General features: G+C 46.1%; 1 protein-coding gene across 1 annotated transcript in view; it reads right to left on the reverse strand.

Moving 5' to 3' along the window:
- Positions 1–21028, reverse strand: part of LOC106606612 (testis-expressed protein 2) — a 38604-nt gene that overhangs the window by 9122 nt on the left and 8454 nt on the right. The window contains exon 2 of the mRNA XM_082973131.1: positions 2918–4455. Coding sequence (XP_082829257.1) covers positions 2918–4183 — 1266 coding nt within the window. The 5' untranslated portion in view covers positions 4184–4455. The remainder of the gene's footprint in view (positions 1–2917; positions 4456–21028) is intronic.

The following is a 21028-nucleotide window of genomic DNA, read 5'->3' on the forward strand; positions in this document are numbered from 1 at the left end:
GGCTTAGGGTTTAGGTAACGTAGTCACGCTGTGACATTAATCTGCTTGTCTGGCATGTCTGATTGGTCACCTACTGGACTTGGAAGACACACAGAAATTGATAATAAAAAGATTGTGGGGGCTGTTTTGTTAGACTTCAGTGCGGCCTTTGACATTATCGATCATAGTCTACTGCTGGCAAAACATATGTGTTATGGCTTTACACCCCCTGCTATATTGTGGATAAAGAGTTACCTGTCTAACAGAACACAGAGGGTGTTCTTTAATGGAAGCCTCTCCAACATAATCCAGGTAGAATCAGGAATTCCCCAAGGCAGCTGTCAAGGCCCTTTACTTTTTTCAATCTTTACTAATGAATTGCCACTGGCTTTGAGGAAAGCCAGAGTGTCTATGTATGCGAATGACTCAACACTATACATGTCAGCTACTACAGCGACTGAAATGACTGCAACACTTAACAAAGAGTTGCAGTTAGTTTCAGAGTGTGTGGTAGGAATAAGTTAGTTCTAAATATTTCTAAAACTAAAAGCATTGTATTTGGGACAAATCATTCACTAAACCCTAAACCTCAACTAAATCTTGTAATAAATCATGTGGAAATTGATCAAGTTGAGGTGACTAAACTGCTTGGAGTTAGTTACCCTGGATTGTAAACTGTCATGGTCAAAACATATTGATAAAACAGTAGCTAAGAGAGGGAGAAGTCTGTCCCTGATAAGACGCTGCTCTACCTTCTTGACAGCACTGTCAACAAGGCAGGTCCTACAGGCCCTAGTTTAATCACACCTGTTCAGTCGTGTGGTCAGGTGCCACAAAAAAGGATTTAGGAAAATTGCAATTAGTTCAGAACAGGGCAGCACGGCTGGAGAGCTAATATTAATAATATGCATGTCAATCTCTCCTGTCTCAAAGTGGAATAGACATTGACTTCATCACTGCTTGTATTTATGAGAGGTATTGACATGTTGAATGCACCAAGCTGTCTGTTTGAACTACTGGCGCACAGCATGGACACCCATGCATACCTCACAAGACATGCCACCAGAGGTCTCTTCACAGTCCCCAAGTCCAGAACAGACTACATCCTGCCTGTTTGGCCCTGTCCGGGGGTATCATCGGATGGGGCCACAGTGTCTTCTGATCCCTCCTGTCTCAGCCTCCAGTATTTATGCTGCAGTAGTTTATGTGTCGGGGGGCTAGGGTCAGTCTGTTACATCTGGAGTATTTCTCTTGTCTTATCCGGTGTCCTGTGTGTATTTAAATATGCTCTCTCTAATTCTCTCTTTCTGTCTTTCTCTCGGAGGACCTGAGCCCTAGGACCATGCCTCAGGACTACCTGGTATGATGACTCCTTGCTGTCCCCAGTCCACCTGGCCGTGCTGCTGCTCCAGTTTCAACTGTTCTGCCTGCGGCTATGGAACCCTGACCTGTTCACCGGACGTGCTTGTTGCACCCTCGACAACTACTATGATTATTATTATTTGACCATGCTGGTCATTTATGAACATTTTAACATTTTAACATTTTGACCATGTTCTGTTTTAATATCCACCCTGCACAGCCAGAAGAGGACTGGCCACCCCTCATAGCCTGGTTCCTCTCTAGGTTTCTTCCTAGGTTTTTGGCCTTTCTAGGGAGTTTTTCCTAGGGAGTTTTTCCTAGCCACCGTGCTTCTTTCACATGCTTTGCTTGCTGTTTGGGGTTTTAGGCTGGGTTTCTGTACAGCACTTTGAGAATATCAGCTGATGTACGAAGGGCTATATAAAAATAAATTTGATTTGAAAAATAAATTTGATAGAGCCATGACTACATGGAACTCTATTCCACATCAAGTAACTCATGCAAGCAGTAAAAGTAGATTTTTAAAAACAGATTAAAATACACCTTATGGAACAACGGGGACTGTGAAGCAACACAAACATAGGCACAGACACATGCATACACACACACACACACACACACACACACACACACACACACACACACACACACACACACACACACACACACACACACACACACACACACACACACACACACACACACACAATACACACACACACATACACATACACACACACATGCACGCACGCATTTGACAAACAATTATGAAAAACGATACAAAGCACAGAGTGACAACACAGGTGGAAGTCTGCCACGCGGATAGACAGACGTTAAACCACAATCAATCCATCAGACTAGCAAGTCAACTGGCCTAGAAACAGAGGGTTTTAAACTGGGCTCTGGGGGTAATTAGCACTGTGTAGCTCTAGCTCTAGAAGGCCAAGGGCCAGAGGGAACACAGGGACAACCTGGGCTACAGTCGACTGAGATGGGCTGTGCTGTATCTGGACCGGGCGGCTATAAGCCCCTCATTCCTCACGAATCAAAGGCCAAGGGGCAGAGGATGTACAGGAACTACATGGGCTACAACTGAGGGAGATGGTATACGTCCCAAATGGCATCCTATCCCCTATGTAGTGCACCACCTTTTAACAGGGCCCTGGTCAAAAGTAGTGCACTACATAGGGAATAGGCTGCTATTGCGGAAGCAGCCCCATGGCTGTAAGCCCCTCAGTTCTCACTATCCTCTCTAATCAGCACCTGGCCTCATTCACTCACCCATTCACAGAAACAAAGGTCTCTACTCCTCCACTCTATAGAGACAAAGACAGTAGTAATGATTGTTACCATAGATACAGTATGTGGCTCGTGCTTTGGTTCATGAGGCAGAAATGTATCAACTATAAAAAATACAAAATAAATGATGAAAGCCTGTTCTCTTTGTATTTTTTTAAGGGCTGACCATCTGTCTGTGTCCGTCCGTCCGTCCGTCCGTCTGTCTGTGTTTACCTACTGTAACTCTATCAATCTATGTTACTTGTGTGTGTAACCACTCCCATATCCTCAAACTCACCTCCAGGACTGCATCTGTGCGTGGCCCACCAACAGGGTTCGAGGGCAGCAAGCTGTTGTCTTGGGACCACCGGGCCCCTGTAGTGCCCCAGGGGGGCAAAGCTCTGGAGCGTGGACGGGGCGTTAACACCAGGACCACCACCAACCCTAACAGGAACCCACATGCTATCCCCAAGGACAGCCCAGTCACATAGGAGGGCAGAGGGAGCACAAAGAACCCGTAGGCAAGTATGCCCACAAACAAGAGCCAGCGGACAGGCACTGAGGCCACCGAAACCCCAGGAATCCTGCCTCGAGCCTGGGGACGGGTTCCTCGATGCTGGCCTCTGGTACCAGCTCCACTGGATCCGCCCCCCTGGACCTCTACCACCTGGATGAGGTCTCCATTGGTGCAGATCTCGTAGAGGCTATCCCCCAGCTGGCTGTGGTGCTCTGGGGAAAGTGAGGGCTTCAAAGGGCCCCTCCTGGGTCTCCTTAGTGGAGTTTCACACACACCCAGTTCGTTGTCTGTTCCACGTCTGTATCTTACTTGTGTCTCTGTGCTCCCGTCTTCAATGTTCAATGGGGTCCCACTCCCACTACCTCCACAGCTACCAAGGGAGGCAGGTGAGTCCCCGACCCCCCCAGACACCTTCTGTTTGGGGCTCCCCGAGCTCGACTCGTCCCCCATCATTTTACCCCACATGCTCATGGGGTCCTGTATGGCCTCTGAGAACTTCCTCCGCGTGTCCTCAAACTCGATCATCAGGGAACTTCCTTTGGGCTCCGTGGGGGAGACGGGGGACGGGGGTGCCATCCAGCTATCATTCCCAGAACCAGCCTCCTGGAGCTTGGGTTGGGTCTGAGTGAACTGCTTCCAGGGGTGCATGTGGAGCTTGGAGTCCGACTTGGAGAGGTAGACCTCGGGCTCGAGGTGGGAGATCTCGGTGGAGAGGGACTTGACCAGGCTGAGGAGGGGTTTGGAGCTTCTCAAGGAACCAGTCTCTTTGGTCTGCAGCTCTGTGGAGGAGGACTTCACCAGGCTGGGGGGTGGCGACGAGGCCATGGCCAGGTCAGCCAGGGAGCCTGGAGAGGAGGGGGAGAGGGGGATGTGGAAGTCCGAGGAGCGGCGTCCCTGGCCTGGCTCCAGCCCCAAACCTAGCCCTAGGCCTGAGTCGGGCCTACTGTCCCTGACCTCCATGACTCCAGGCTTGTCTTTGGAGAAGGCCACGGTAGGGCCCTCGCCCTCATCATGGCGCTCCAGAAAGATAAGCTCACTGTCCCCCATGCTGTTCTTCTCTCTGCCTCTGACAGTTTGTAAGACTGTGTTTGTTACTTAATATCCACAGTACTCACATTCAATCTGAAATATGGTTCCATCCTTCTCTCAGTTTTCATGTATTGAAGATGTGTATATTTTGCTGCTGTAGCTATGGAGACGTGGTCCCCCAAACACAGTGGTTGGCTCTAGGGTAGTAAGACATGGTGCTGGGGTTCAGTGGGTGCTGCACAGTGAGTAGCATTCTCTTCTCCAGTCTGTCATCACTCAACCACAAGACTCTGGAGACATGGGGAAGAAAGGAAGGTGACATTGAGTGATATTTTCCTATTCATCAAACATCAATCAAAAATGTTATATAACATAAGAAAACACTCATATTAGTAACATCACCCTGATTGAGGATGATGGATGTCAATCATGCACACGCACACGCACACACACACACACACACACACACACACACACACACACACACACACACACACACACACACACACACACACACACACACACACACACACACACACACACACACACACACACACACACACACACACATCCCTGAAGGAGGACAGTAGAGGTTGTGTCCCAAGTGAAAACACACTAGACAAACTGTTCCCCCCCACACCATCCAACACTAGACAGACTGTTCCCCCCCCACACCATCCAACACTAGACAGACTGTTCCCCCCCACACCATCCAACACTAGACAAACTGTTCCCCCCCACACCATCCAACACTAGACAGACTGTTCCCCCCCACACCATCCAACACTAGACAGACTGTTCTCCCCCACACCATCCAACACTAGACAGACTGTTCCCCCCACACCATCCAACACTAGACAGACTGTTCCCCCCTACATCATCCAACACTAGACAGACTGTTCCCCCCACACCATCCAACACTAGACAGACTGTTTCCCCCCACAACATCCAACACCAGACAAACTGTTTTTCCCCCCACACCATCCAACACTAGACAGACTGTTCCCCCCCACACCATCCAACACTAGACAGACTGTTCCCCCCACACCATCCAGCACTAGACAGACTGTTCCCCCCCACACCATCCAACACTAGACAGACTGTTCTCCCCACACCATCCAACACTAGACAGACTGATCCCCCCACACCATCCAACACTAGACAGACTGTTCCTCCCCCACACTATCCAACACTAGACAGACTGTTCCCCCCCACACCATCCAACACTAGACAGACTGTTCCCCCCCCCACACCATCCAACACTAGACAAACTGTTCCCCCCCATCCAACACTAGACAGACTGTTCCCCCCACACCATCCAACACTAGACAAACTGTTCCCCCCCACACCATCCAACACTAGACAGACTGTTCCCCCCCACACCATCCAACACTAGACAGACTGTTCTCCCCACACCATCCAACACTAGACAGACTGTTCCCCCCACACCATCCAACACTAGACCAACTGTTCCCCCCACACCATCCAACACTAGACAGACTGTTCCCCCCACACCATCCAACACTAGACAGACTCTTCCCCCCAACACCATCCAATACTAGACAGACTGTTCCCCCCACACCATCCAACACTAGACAAACTGTTCTCCCCCACACCATCCAACACTAGACCAACTGTTTCCCCCCACACCATCCAACACTAGACAGACTGTTCCCCCCACACCATCCAACACTAGACAGACTGTTCCCCCCACACCATCCAACACTAGACAGACTGTTCCCCCCCACACCATCCAACACTAGACAGACTGTTCCCCCCACACCATCCAACACTAGACAAACTGTTTTCCCCCCACACCATCCAACATTAGACAAACTGTTCCCCCCACACCATCCAACACTAGACAAACTGTTCCCCCCCTACATCATCCAACACTAGACAAACTGTTCCCCCCCCCTACATCATCCAACACTAGACAAACTGTTCCCCCCCACACCATCCAACACTAGACAGACTGTTCCCCCCCTACATCATCCAACACTAGACAAACTGTTCCCCCCCACACCATCCAACACTAGACAAACTGTTCTCCCCCTACATCATCCAACACTAGACAAACTGTTCCCCCCACACCATCCAACACTAGACAGACTGTTCCCCCCCACACCATCCAACACTAGACAGACTGTTCCCCCCACACCATCCAACACTAGACAGACTGTTCCCCCCACACCATCCAACACTAGACAGACTGTTCCCCCCCCTACATCATCCAACACTAGAGTGCCCTGTCTTTGACTAATGGCTTTAGGTTCAGCCCCTTCTCCTCTCCTCTCTCATTTTGTCAGTTTCTTTTCTTTTCCTCTCCCTTCCTGTCTCGTCCACATCCATCTCTTCTCGCTCCTCTCTTCTTCCCTCTCACCCTCTCCTCCCTTTCCCTCTCACCATCTCCTCTCTTCCCATCGCACTCCTCCCTTTCCTTTTCACCCTCTCCTCTACCCTTTCCTTTCTTCCTTCCCTCTAGGTGAAGAGGGGAACTGCTCTGGTCTGTCAGGCAGCATCAGCCCTGACTGTGGATGTAAATATAAATAGAATAGGGGTGGGTGGTAGGCGGCATGGTGGGCTGTTCCCTTCTGAAGCAAACTGTTTTTGGTGTCTGTTTCTCTCTCTCTCTGTGTGTGCGTGCGTGTGCGTGCGTGTGCGTGCGCATGTGCATGCTTGCGTGTGTGTGTGTGTGCGCTCGTGCATGTCTGCGTGCATGCTTGCGCGTGTGTGAGTGCGTGTGTGTGTCTTATAGAGAGAGGAAAAGAGAGATTCCAACACTGGTGAGTTCCTTCACTTTCTGGATTAATCTGAGAAGTAGGACAGTGAACGAATTTAGGGTTTAATCCCACTGTTGTCCAAGGGCGGACACTCCTAATCTCTCATTATGGACCATTACCCCAGTCAGATTACAGGTTTACACAAGGGTTGTGTGTTGTGTGTGTGTGTATGTGTGTGTGTTTTAGAGAGAGAGAGGAAAATAGACATTCCAAACACTGCGGAGGATGATGAGTGCCTCTAGACACACATTGACAGCACGCTACTATAGAACACCATGTTTATTGAAAGCACACACACACACACACATCAAACAGTTTGTTACGCTGCTGACACATTGCAGCAGAGGAAAGAGACTCGTACATTTTGCCATAATGAGTCAAAGATGAATTGAACCAGTCAGCTATGGTTATGCAAATTCTAGAGAGGGGCGGGTGGTCATTAAACAGAGCTGGTTTCCTTCCAGAACGCTGAGTGCTGCAGTGTGTCCTAAATGGTGCCCTTTTCCCTATATAGTGCACTACTTTTTCAAAAGCTCATACGGCTCTGGGAAAAAAGAATGCACTTTGTAGCAAATAGGGTGCGATGAGGGACGCAGTTACCATCATCACCATGAGTCACATGTCAACGAGACAGTTACCATCATCACCATGAGTCACATGTCAACGAGACAGTTACCATCATCACCCTGAGTCACATGTCAACGAGACAGTTACCATCATCACCATGAGTCAGATGCCAACGAGGACAAAGTTACCATCATCACCATGAGTCACATGTCAACAAGACAGTTACCATCATCACCATGAGTCACATGTCAACGAGACAGTTACCATCATCACCATGTGTCACATGTCAATGAGACAGTTACCATCATCACCATGAGTCACATGTCAATGAGACAGTTACCATCATCACCATGAGTCACATGTCAACGAGACAGTTACCATCATCACCATGAGTCACATGTCAACGAGACAGTTACCATCATCACCATGAGTCACATGTCAATGAGACAGTTACCATCATCACCATGAGTCACATGTCAACGAGACAGTTACCATCATCACCATGAGTCACATGTCAATAAGACAGTTACCATCATCACCATGAGTCACATGTCAACGAGACAGTTACCATCATCATCATGAGTCACATGTCAACAAGACAGTTACCATCATTACCATGAGTCTCATGCCAACGAGACAGTTACCATCATCACCATGAGTCACATGTCAACAAGACAGTTACCATCATCACCATGAGTCACATGCCAACGAGACAGTTACCATCATCACCATGAGTCACATGCCAACGAGACAGTTACCATCATCACCATGAGTCACATGTCAACGAGACAGTTACCATCATCACCCTGAGTCACATGTTAACGAGACAGTTACCATCATCACCATGAGTCACATGTCAACGAGACAGTTACCATCATCACCCTGAGTCACATGTCAACGAGACAGTTACCATCATCACCCTGAGTCACATGTCAACGAGGACAAAGTTACCATCATTACCATGAGTCAGATGCCAACGAGGACAAAGTTACCATCATCACCGTGAGTCACATGTCAACGAGACAGTTACCATCATCACCATGAGTCACATGTCAACGAGACAGTTACCATCATCACCATGAGTCACATGTTAACGAGACAGTTACCATCATCACCATGAGTCACATGTCAACGAGACAGTTACCATCATCACCATGAGTCACATGTCAACGAGACAGTTACCATCATCACCCTGAGTCACATGTCAACGAGGACAAAGTTACCATCATCACCATGAGTCAGATGCCAACGAGACAGTTACCATCATCACCATGAGTCACATGTCAACGAGACAGTTACCATCATCACCATGAGTCACATGTCAACGAGACAGTTACCATCATCACCATGAGTCACATGTCAACGAGACAGTTACCATCATCACCATGAGTCACATGTCAACGAGACAGTTACCATCATCATCATGAGTCACATGTCAATGAGACAGTTACCATCATCACCATGAGTCACATGTCAACAGTTACCATCATCACCATGAGTCACATGTCGACGAGAGTTACCATCATCACCATGAGTCACATGTCAACGAGACAGTTACCATCATCACCATGAGTCACATGTCAACAAGACAGTTACCATCATCACCATGAGTCAGATGCCAACGAGGACAAAGTTACCATCATCACCGTGAGTCACATGTCAACGAGACAGTTACCATCATCACCATGAGTCAGATGCCAACGAGGACAAAGTTACCATCATCACCGTGAGTCACATGTCAACGAGACAGTTACCATCATCACCATGAGTCACATGTCAATTAGACAGTTACCATCATCACCATGAGTCACATGTCAACGAGACAGTTACCATCATCACCATGAGTCACATGTCAACGAGACAGTTACCATCATCACCATGAGTCACATGTCAACGAGACAGTTACCATCATCACCATGAGTCACATGTCAACGAGACAGTTACCATCATCACCATGAGTCACATGTCAATGAGACAGTTACCATCATCACATGAGTCACATGTCAACTAGACAGTTACCATCATCACATGAGTCACATGCCAACGAGACAGTTACCATCATGACCGTGAGTCACACGTCAACAAGACAGTTACCATCATCACCATGAGTCACATGTCAACGAGACAGTTACCATCATCACCATGAGTCACATGTCAATGAGACAGTTACCATCATCACCATGAGTCACATGTCAACGAGACAGTTACCATCATCACCATGAGTCACATGCCAACGAGACAGTTACCATCATCACCATGAGTCACATGTCAACAAGACAGTTACCATCATCACCCTGAGTCACATGTCAACGAGACAGTTACCATCATCACCATGAGTCACATGTCAACGAGACAGTTACCATCATCACCATGAGTCAGATGCCAACGAGGACAAAGTTACCATCATCACTATGAGACACATGTCAACAAGACAGTTACCATCATCCCCATGAGTCACATGTCAATGAGACAGTTACCATCATAACCATGAGTCACATGTCAACAAGACAGTTACCATCATCACCATGAGTCACATGCCAACGAGACAGTTACCATCATGACCGTGAGTCACATGTCAACAAGACAGTTACCATCATCACCATGAGTCTCATGCCAACGAGACAGTTACCATCATCACCATGAGTCACATGTCAACGAGACAGTTACCATCATCACCATGAGTCAGATGCCAACGAGGACAAAGTTACCATCATCACTATGAGTCACATGTCAACAAGACAGTTACCATCATCACCATGAGTCACATGCCAACGAGGACAAAGTTACCATCATCACCATGAGTCACATGTCAACGAGACAGTTACCATCATCCCCATGAGTCACATGTCAACGAGACAGTTACCATCATCACCATGAGTCACATGTCAATGAGACAGTTACCATCATCACCATGAGTCACATGTCAACGAGACAGTTACCATCATCACCATGAGTCACATGTCAATGAGACAGTTACCATCATCACCATGAGTCACATGTCAACGAGACAGTTACCATCATCACCATGAGTCACATGCCAACGAGACAGTTACCATCATGACCGTGAGTCACATGTCAACAAGACAGTTACCATCATCACCATGAGTCTCATGCCAACGAGACAGTTACCATCATCACCATGAGGAACACATGTCAACGAGACAGTTACCATCATCACCATGAGTCACATGCCAACGAGACAGTTACCATCATCACCATGAGTCACATGTCAACAGTTACCATCATCACCATGAGTCACATGTCAACGAGACAGTTACCATCATCACCATGAGTCACATGCCAACGAGACAGTTACCATCATCACCATGAGTCACATGCCAACGAGACAGTTACCATCATCACCATGAGTCACATGTCAACAGTTACCATCATCACCATGAGTCACATGTCAACGAGACAGTTACCATCATCACCATGAGTCACATGTCAACGAGAGAGTTACCATCATCACCATAAGTCACATGTCAACAAGACAGTTACCATCATCAATGAGTCACATGTCAACGAGAGTTACCATCATCACCATGAGTCACATGTCAACGAGACAGTTACCATCATCACCATGAGTCACATGCCAATGAGACAGTTACCATCATCACCGTGAGTCACATGTCAACGAGACAGTTACCATTATCACCATGAGTCACATGCCAACTAGACAGTTACCATCATCACCATGAGTCACATGTCAAAAAGACAGTTACCGTCATCACCATGAGTCACATGTCAACGAGACAGTTACCATCATCACCATGAGTCACATGTCAACGAGACAGTTACCATCATCACCATAAGTCACATGTCAACAAGACAGTTACCATCATCACCATGAGTCACATGTCAACGAGAGTTACCATCATCACCATGAGTCACATGTCAACGAGACATTTACCATCATCACCATGAGTCACATGTCAACGAGACAGTTACCATCATCACCATAAGTCACAGGTCAACAAGACAGTTACCATCATCACCCTGAGTCACATGTCAACGAGACAGTTACCATCATCACCATGAGTCACATGTCAACGAGACAGTTACCATCATCACCATGAGTCACATGTCAACGAGACAGTTACCATCATCAGCATGAGTCACATGTCAACGAGACAGTTACCATCATCACCATGAGTCACATGTCAACAAGACAGTTACCGTCATCACCATGAGTCACATGTCAACGAGACAGTTACCATCATCACCATGAGTCACATGTCAACAGTTACCAACATCACCATGAGTCACATGTCAACGAGACAGTTACCATCATCACCATGAGTGACATGTCAACAGTTATCATCATCACCATGAGTCACATGTCAACGAGACAGTTACCATCATCATCATGAGTCACATGTCAACGAGACAGTTACCATCATCACCATGAGTCACATGTCAACAGTTACCAACATCACCATGAGTCACATGTCAACAGTTACCATCATCACCATGAGTCACATGTCAATGAGACAGTTACCATCATCACATGAGTCACATGTCAACAAGACAGTTACCATCATCACCATGAGTCACATGCCAACGAGACAGTTACCATCATGACCGTGAGTCACATGTCAACAAGACAGTTACCATCATCACCATGAGTCACATGTCAACGAGACAGTTACCATCATCACCATGAGTCACATGTCAATGAGACAGTTACCATCATCACCATGAGTCACATGTCAACGAGACAGTTACCATCATCACCATGAGTCACATGCCAACGAGACAGTTACCATCATGACCGTGAGTCACATGTCAACAAGACAGTTACCATCATCACCATGAGTCTCATGCCAACGAGACAGTTACCATCATCACCATGAGTCACATGCCAACGAGACAGTTACCATCATCACCATGAGTCAGATGCCAACGAGGACAAAGTTACCATCATCACTATGAGTCACATGTCAACAAGACAGTTACCATCATCACCATGAGTCACATGCCAACGAGGACAAAGGTACCATCATCACCGTGAGTCACATGTCAACGAGAGTTACCATCATCACCATGAGTCACATGTCAACGAGACAGTTACCATCATCACCATGAGTCACATGCCAATGAGACAGTTACCATCATCACCGTGAGTCACATGTCAACGAGACAGTTACCATTATCACCATGAGTCACATGCCAACGAGACAGTTACCATCATCACCATGAGTCACATGTCAACAAGACAGTTACCATCATCACCATGAGTCACATGTTAACGAGACAGTTACCATCATCACCCTGAGTCACATGTCAACGAGACAGTTACCATCATCACCATGAGTCACATGTCAACAAGACAGTTACCGTCATCACCATGAGTCACATGTCAACAAGACAGTTACCATCATCACCAGGAGTCAGATGCCAACGAGGACAAAGTTACCATCATCACCGTGAGTCACATGTCAACGAGACAGTTACCATGATCAGCATGAGTCATATGTCAACGAGACAGTTACCATCATCACCATGAGTCACATGTCAACAAGACAGTTACCGTCATCACCATGAGTCACATGTCAACGAGACAGTTACCATCATCACCATGAGTCACATGTCAACAGTTACCAACATCACCATGAGTCACATGTCAACGAGACAGTTACCATCATCACCATGAGTGACATGTCAACAGTTATCATCATCACCATGAGTCACATGTCAACGAGACAGTTACCATCATCAGCATGAGTCATATGTCAACGAGACAGTTACCATCATCACCATGAGTCACATGTCAACAAGACAGTTACCGTCATCACCATGAGTCACATGTCAACGAGACAGTTACCATCATCACCATGAGTCACATGTCAACAGTTACCAACATCACCATGAGTCACATGTCAACGAGACAGTTACCATCATCACCATGAGTGACATGTCAACAGTTATCATCATCACCATGAGTCACATGTCAACGAGACAGTTACCATCATCATCATGAGTCACATGTCAACGAGACAGTTACCATCATCACCATGAGTCACATGTCAACAGTTACCAACATCACCATGAGTCACATGTCAACGAGACAGTTACCAACATCACCATGAGTCACATGTCAACAGTTACCATCATCACCATGAGTCACATGTCAATGAGACAGTTACCATCATCACATGAGTCACATGTCAACAAGACAGTTACCATCATCACCATGAGTCACATGCCAACGAGACAGTTACCATCATGACTGTGAGTCACATGTCAACAAGACAGTTACCATCATCACCATGAGTCACATGTCAACGAGACAGTTACCATCATCACCATGAGTCACATGTCAACGAGACAGTTACCATCATTACCATGAGTCAGATGCCAACGAGGACAAAGTTACCATCATCACTATGAGTCACATGTCAACAAGACAGTTACCATCATCACCATGAGTCACATGTCAATGAGACAGTTACCATCATCACCATGAGTCACATGTCAACAAGACAGTTACCATCATCACCATGAGTCACATGCCAACGAGACAGTTACCATCATGACCGTGAGTCACATGTCAACAAGACAGTTACCATCATCACCATGAGTCTCATGCCAACGAGACAGTTACCATCATCACCATGAGTCACATGTCAACGAGACAGTTACCATCATCACCATGAGTCAGATGCCAACGAGGACAAAGTTACCATCATCACTATGAGTCACATGTCAACAAGACAGTTACCATCATCACCATGAGTCACATACCAACGAGGACAAAGTTACCATCATCACCATGAGTCACATGTCAATGAGACAGTTACCATCATCACCATGAGTCACATGTCAACGAGACAGTTACCATCATCACCATGAGTCACATGTCAATGAGACAGTTACCATCATCACCATGAGTCACATGCCAACGAGACAGTTACCATCATGACCGTGAGTCACATGTCAACGAGACAGTTACCATCATCACCATGAGTCACATGTCAACGAGACAGTTACCATCATCACCATGAGTCAGATGCCAACGAGGACAAAGTTACCATCATCACTATGAGTCACATGTCAACAAGACAGTTACCATCATCACCATGAGTCACATGTCAATGAGACAGTTACCATCATCACCATGAGTCACATGTCAACAAGACAGTTACCATCATCACCATGAGTCACATGCCAACGAGACAGTTACCATCATGTCCGTGAGTCACATGTCAACAAGACAGTTACCATCATCACCATGAGTCTCATGCCAACGAGACAGTTACCATCATCACCATGAGTCACATGTCAACGAGACAGTTACCATCATCACCATGAGTCACATGTCAACAAGACAGTTACCATCATCACCATGAGTCACATGTCAATGAGACAGTTACCATCATCACCATGAGTCACATGTCAACAAGACAGTTACCATCATCACCATGAGTCACATGCCAACGAGACAGTTACCATCATGACCGTGAGTCACATGTCAACAAGACAGTTACCATCATCACCATGAGTCTCATGCCAACGAGACAGTTACCATCATCACCATGAGTCACATGTCAACGAGACAGTTACCATCATCACCATGAGTCAGATGCCAACGAGGACAAAGTTACCATCATCACTATGAGTCACATGTCAACAAGACAGTTACCATCATCACCATGAGTCACATACCAATGAGGACAAAGTTACCATCATCACCATGAGTCACATGTCAATGAGACAGTTACCATCATCACCATGAGTCACATGTCAACGAGACAGTTACCATCATCACCATGAGTCACATGTCAATGAGACAGTTACCATCATCACCATGAGTCACATGTCAACGAGACAGTTACCATCATCACCATGAGTCACATGCCAACGAGACAGTTACCATCATGACCGTGAGTCACATGTCAACGAGACAGTTACCATCATCACCATGAGTCACATGTCAACACTTACCATCATCACCATGAGTCACATGTCAACGAGACAGTTACAATCATCACCATGAGTCACATGTCAATGAGACAGTTACCATCATCACATGAGTCACATGACAACAAGACAGTTACCATCATCATCATGAGTCACATGCCAACGAGACAGTTACCATCATCACCATGAGTCAGATGCCAACGAGGACAAAGTTACCATCATCACTATGAGTCACATGTCAACAAGACAGTTACCATCATCACCATGAGTCACATGCCAACGAGGACAAAGTTACCATCATCACCGTGAGTCACATGTCAACGAGACAGTTACCATTATCACCATGAGTCACATGTCAACGAGACAGTTACCAACATCACCATGAGTCACATGTCAACGAGACAGTTACCATCATCACCATGAGTCACATGTCAACGAGACAGTTACCATCATCACCATGAGTCACATGTCAACGAGACAGTTACCATCATCACCATGAGTCACATGTCAACGAGACAGTTACCATCATCACCATGAGTCACATGTCAACGAGACAGTTACCATCATCACCATGAGTCACATGCCAACGAGACAGTTACCATCATCACCATGAGTCAGATGCCAACGAGGACAAAGTTACCATCATCACTATGAGTCACATGTCAACAAGACAGTTACCATCATCACCATGAGTCACATGCCAACGAGGACAAAGTTACCATCATCACCGTGAGTCACATGTCAACGAGACAGTTACCATTATCACCATGAGTCACATGTCAACGAGACAGTTACCAACATCACCATGAGTCACATGTCAACGAGACAGTTACCATCATCACCATGAGTCACATGTCAACGAGACAGTTACCATCATCACCATGAGTCACATGTCAACGAGACAGTTACCATCATCACCATGAGTCACATGTCAATGAGACAGTTACCATCATCACCATGAGTCACATGTCAACGAGACAGTTACCATCATCACCATGAGTCACATGCCAACGAGGACAAAGGTACCATCATCACCGTGAGTCACATGTCAACGAGAGTTACCATCATCACCATGAGTCACATGTCAACGAGACAGTTACCATCATCACCATGAGTCACATGCCAATGAGACAGTTACCATCATCACCGTGAGTCACATGTCAACGAGACAGTTACCATTATCACCATGAGTCACATGCCAACGAGACAGTTACCATCATCACCATGAGTCACATGTCAACAAGACAGTTACCATCATCACCATGAGTCACATGTTAACGAGACAGTTACCATCATCACCCTGAGTCACATGTCAACGAGACAGTTACCATCATCACCATGAGTCACATGTCAACAAGACAGTTACCGTCATCACCATGAGTCACATGTCAACAAGACAGTTACCATCATCACCAGGAGTCAGATGCCAACGAGGACAAAGTTACCATCATCACCGTGAGTCACATGTCAACGAGACAGTTACCATGATCAGCATGAGTCATATGTCAACGAGACAGTTACCATCATCACCATGAGTCACATGTCAACAAGACAGTTACCGTCATCACCATGAGTCACATGTCAACGAGACAGTTACCATCATCACCATGAGTCACATGTCAACAGTTACCAACATCACCATGAGTCACATGTCAACGAGACAGTTACCATCATCACCATGAGTGACATGTCAACAGTTATCATCATCACCATGAGTCACATGTCAACGAGACAGTTACCATCATCAGCATGAGTCATATGTCAACGAGACAGTTACCATCATCACCATGAGTCACATGTCAACAAGACAGTTACCGTCATCACCATGAGTCACATGTCAACGAGACAGTTACCATCATCACCATGAGTCACATGTCAACAGTTACCAACATCACCATGAGTCACATGTCAACGAGACAGTTACCATCATCACCATGAGTGACATGTCAACAGTTATCATCATCACCATGAGTCACATGTCAACGAGACAGTTACCATCATCATCATGAGTCACATGTCAACGAGACAGTTACCATCATCACCATGAGTCACATGTCAACAGTTACCAACATCACCATGAGTCACATGTCAACGAGACAGTTACCAACATCACCATGAGTCACATGTCAACAGTTACCATCATCACCATGAGTCACATGTCAATGAGACAGTTACCATCATCACATGAGTCACATGTCAACAAGACAGTTACCATCATCACCATGAGTCACATGCCAACGAGACAGTTACCATCATGACTGTGAGTCACATGTCAACAAGACAGTTACCATCATCACCATGAGTCACATGTCAACGAGACAGTTACCATCATCACCATGAGTCACATGTCAACGAGACAGTTACCATCATTACCATGAGTCAGATGCCAACGAGGACAAAGTTACCATCATCACTATGAGTCACATGTCAACAAGACAGTTACCATCATCACCATGAGTCACATGTCAATGAGACAGTTACCATCATCACCATGAGTCACATGTCAACAAGACAGTTACCATCATCACCATGAGTCACATGCCAACGAGACAGTTACCATCATGACCGTGAGTCACATGTCAACAAGACAGTTACCATCATCACCATGAGTCTCATGCCAACGAGACAGTTACCATCATCACCATGAGTCACATGTCAACGAGACAGTTACCATCATCACCATGAGTCAGATGCCAACGAGGACAAAGTTACCATCATCACTATGAGTCACATGTCAACAAGACAGTTACCATCATCACCATGAGTCACATACCAACGAGGACAAAGTTACCATCATCACCATGAGTCACATGTCAATGAGACAGTTACCATCATCACCATGAGTCACATGTCAACGAGACAGTTACCATCATCACCATGAGTCACATGTCAATGAGACAGTTACCATCATCACCATGAGTCACATGCCAACGAGACAGTTACCATCATGACCGTGAGTCACATGTCAACGAGACAGTTACCATCATCACCATGAGTCACATGTCAACGAGACAGTTACCATCATCACCATGAGTCAGATGCCAACGAGGACAAAGTTACCATCATCACTATGAGTCACATGTCAACAAGACAGTTACCATCATCACCATGAGTCACATGTCAATGAGACAGTTACCATCATCACCATGAGTCACATGTCAACAAGACAGTTACCATCATCACCATGAGTCACATGCCAACGAGACAGTTACCATCATGTCCGTGAGTCACATGTCAACAAGACAGTTACCATCATCACCATGAGTCTCATGCCAACGAGACAGTTACCATCATCACCATGAGTCACATGTCAACGAGACAGTTACCATCATCACCATGAGTCACATGTCAACAAGACAGTTACCATCATCACCATGAGTCACATGTCAATGAGACAGTTACCATCATCACCATGAGTCACATGTCAACAAGACAGTTACCATCATCACCATGAGTCACATGCCAACGAGACAGTTACCATCATGACCGTGAGTCACATGTCAACAAGACAGTTACCATCATCACCATGAGTCTCATGCCAACGAGACAGTTACCATCATCACCATGAGTCACATGTCAACGAGACAGTTACCATCATCACCATGAGTCAGATGCCAACGAGGACAAAGTTACCATCATCACTATGAGTCACATGTCAACAAGACAGTTACCATCATCACCATGAGTCACATACCAATGAGGACAAAGTTACCATCATCACCATGAGTCACATGTCAATGAGACAGTTACCATCATCACCATGAGTCACATGTCAACGAGACAGTTACCATCATCACCATGAGTCACATGTCAATGAGACAGTTACCATCATCACCATGAGTCACATGTCAACGAGACAGTTACCATCATCACCATGAGTCACATGCCAACGAGACAGTTACCATCATGACCGTGAGTCACATGTCAACGAGACAGTTACCATCATCACCATGAGTCACATGTCAACACTTACCATCATCACCATGAGTCACATGTCAACGAGACAGTTACAATCATCACCATGAGTCACATGTCAATGAGACAGTTACCATCATCACATGAGTCACATGACAACAAGACAGTTACCATCATCATCATGAGTCACATGCCAACGAGACAGTTACCATCATCACCATGAGTCAGATGCCAACGAGGACAAAGTTACCATCATCACTATGAGTCACATGTCAACAAGACAGTTACCATCATCACCATGAGTCACATGCCAACGAGGACAAAGTTACCATCATCACCGTGAGTCACATGTCAACGAGACAGTTACCATTATCACCATGAGTCACATGTCAACGAGACAGTTACCAACATCACCATGAGTCACATGTCAACGAGACAGTTACCATCATCACCATGAGTCACATGTCAACGAGACAGTTACCATCATCACCATGAGTCACATGTCAACGAGACAGTTACCATCATCACCATGAGTCACATGTCAACGAGACAGTTACCATCATCACCATGAGTCACATGTCAACGAGACAGTTACCATCATCACCATGAGTCACATGCCAACGAGACAGTTACCATCATCACCATGAGTCAGATGCCAACGAGGACAAAGTTACCATCATCACTATGAGTCACATGTCAACAAGACAGTTACCATCATCACCATGAGTCACATGCCAACGAGGACAAAGTTACCATCATCACCGTGAGTCACATGTCAACGAGACAGTTACCATTATCACCATGAGTCACATGTCAACGAGACAGTTACCAACATCACCATGAGTCACATGTCAACGAGACAGTTACCATCATCACCATGAGTCACATGTCAACGAGACAGTTACCATCATCACCATGAGTCACATGTCAACGAGACAGTTACCATCATCACCATGAGTCACATGTCAATGAGACAGTTACCATCATCACCATGAGTCACATGTCAACGAGACAGTTACCATCATCACCATGAGTCACATGCCAACGAGACAGTTACCATCATGACCGTGAGTCACATGGCAACAAGACAGTTACCATCATCACAATGAGTCACATGCCAACGAGACAGTTACCATCATCACCATGAGTCACATCTCAACGAGACAGTTACCATCATCACCATGAGTCACATGCCAATGAGACAGTTACCATCATCACCATGAGTCACATGTCAACAGTTACCATCATCACCATGAGTCACATGTCAACGAGACAGTTACCATCATCACCATGAGTCACATATCAACAAGACTTACCATCATCACCATGAGTCACATGTCAACGAGACAGTTACCATCATCACCATGAGTCACATGTCAACGAGACAGTTACCATCATCACAATGAGTCACATGTCAACGAGACAGTTACCATCATCACCATGAGTCACATGTCAACAAGACAGTTACCATCATCATCATGAGTCACATGTCAACAAGACAGTTACCATCATCACCATGAGTCACATGTCAACAGTTACCATCATCACCATGAGTCACATGTCAACGAGACAGTTACCATCATCACCGTGAGTCACATGTCAACGAGACAGTTACCATCATCACCATGAGTCACATGTCAACGAGACAGTTACCATAATCACCATGAGTCACATG

This window comes from Salmo salar, chromosome 03, assembly GCF_965601325.2.
Source record: "Salmo salar chromosome 03, fSalSal1, whole genome shotgun sequence".
Classification (NCBI taxonomy): domain Eukaryota; kingdom Metazoa; phylum Chordata; class Actinopteri; order Salmoniformes; family Salmonidae; genus Salmo; species Salmo salar.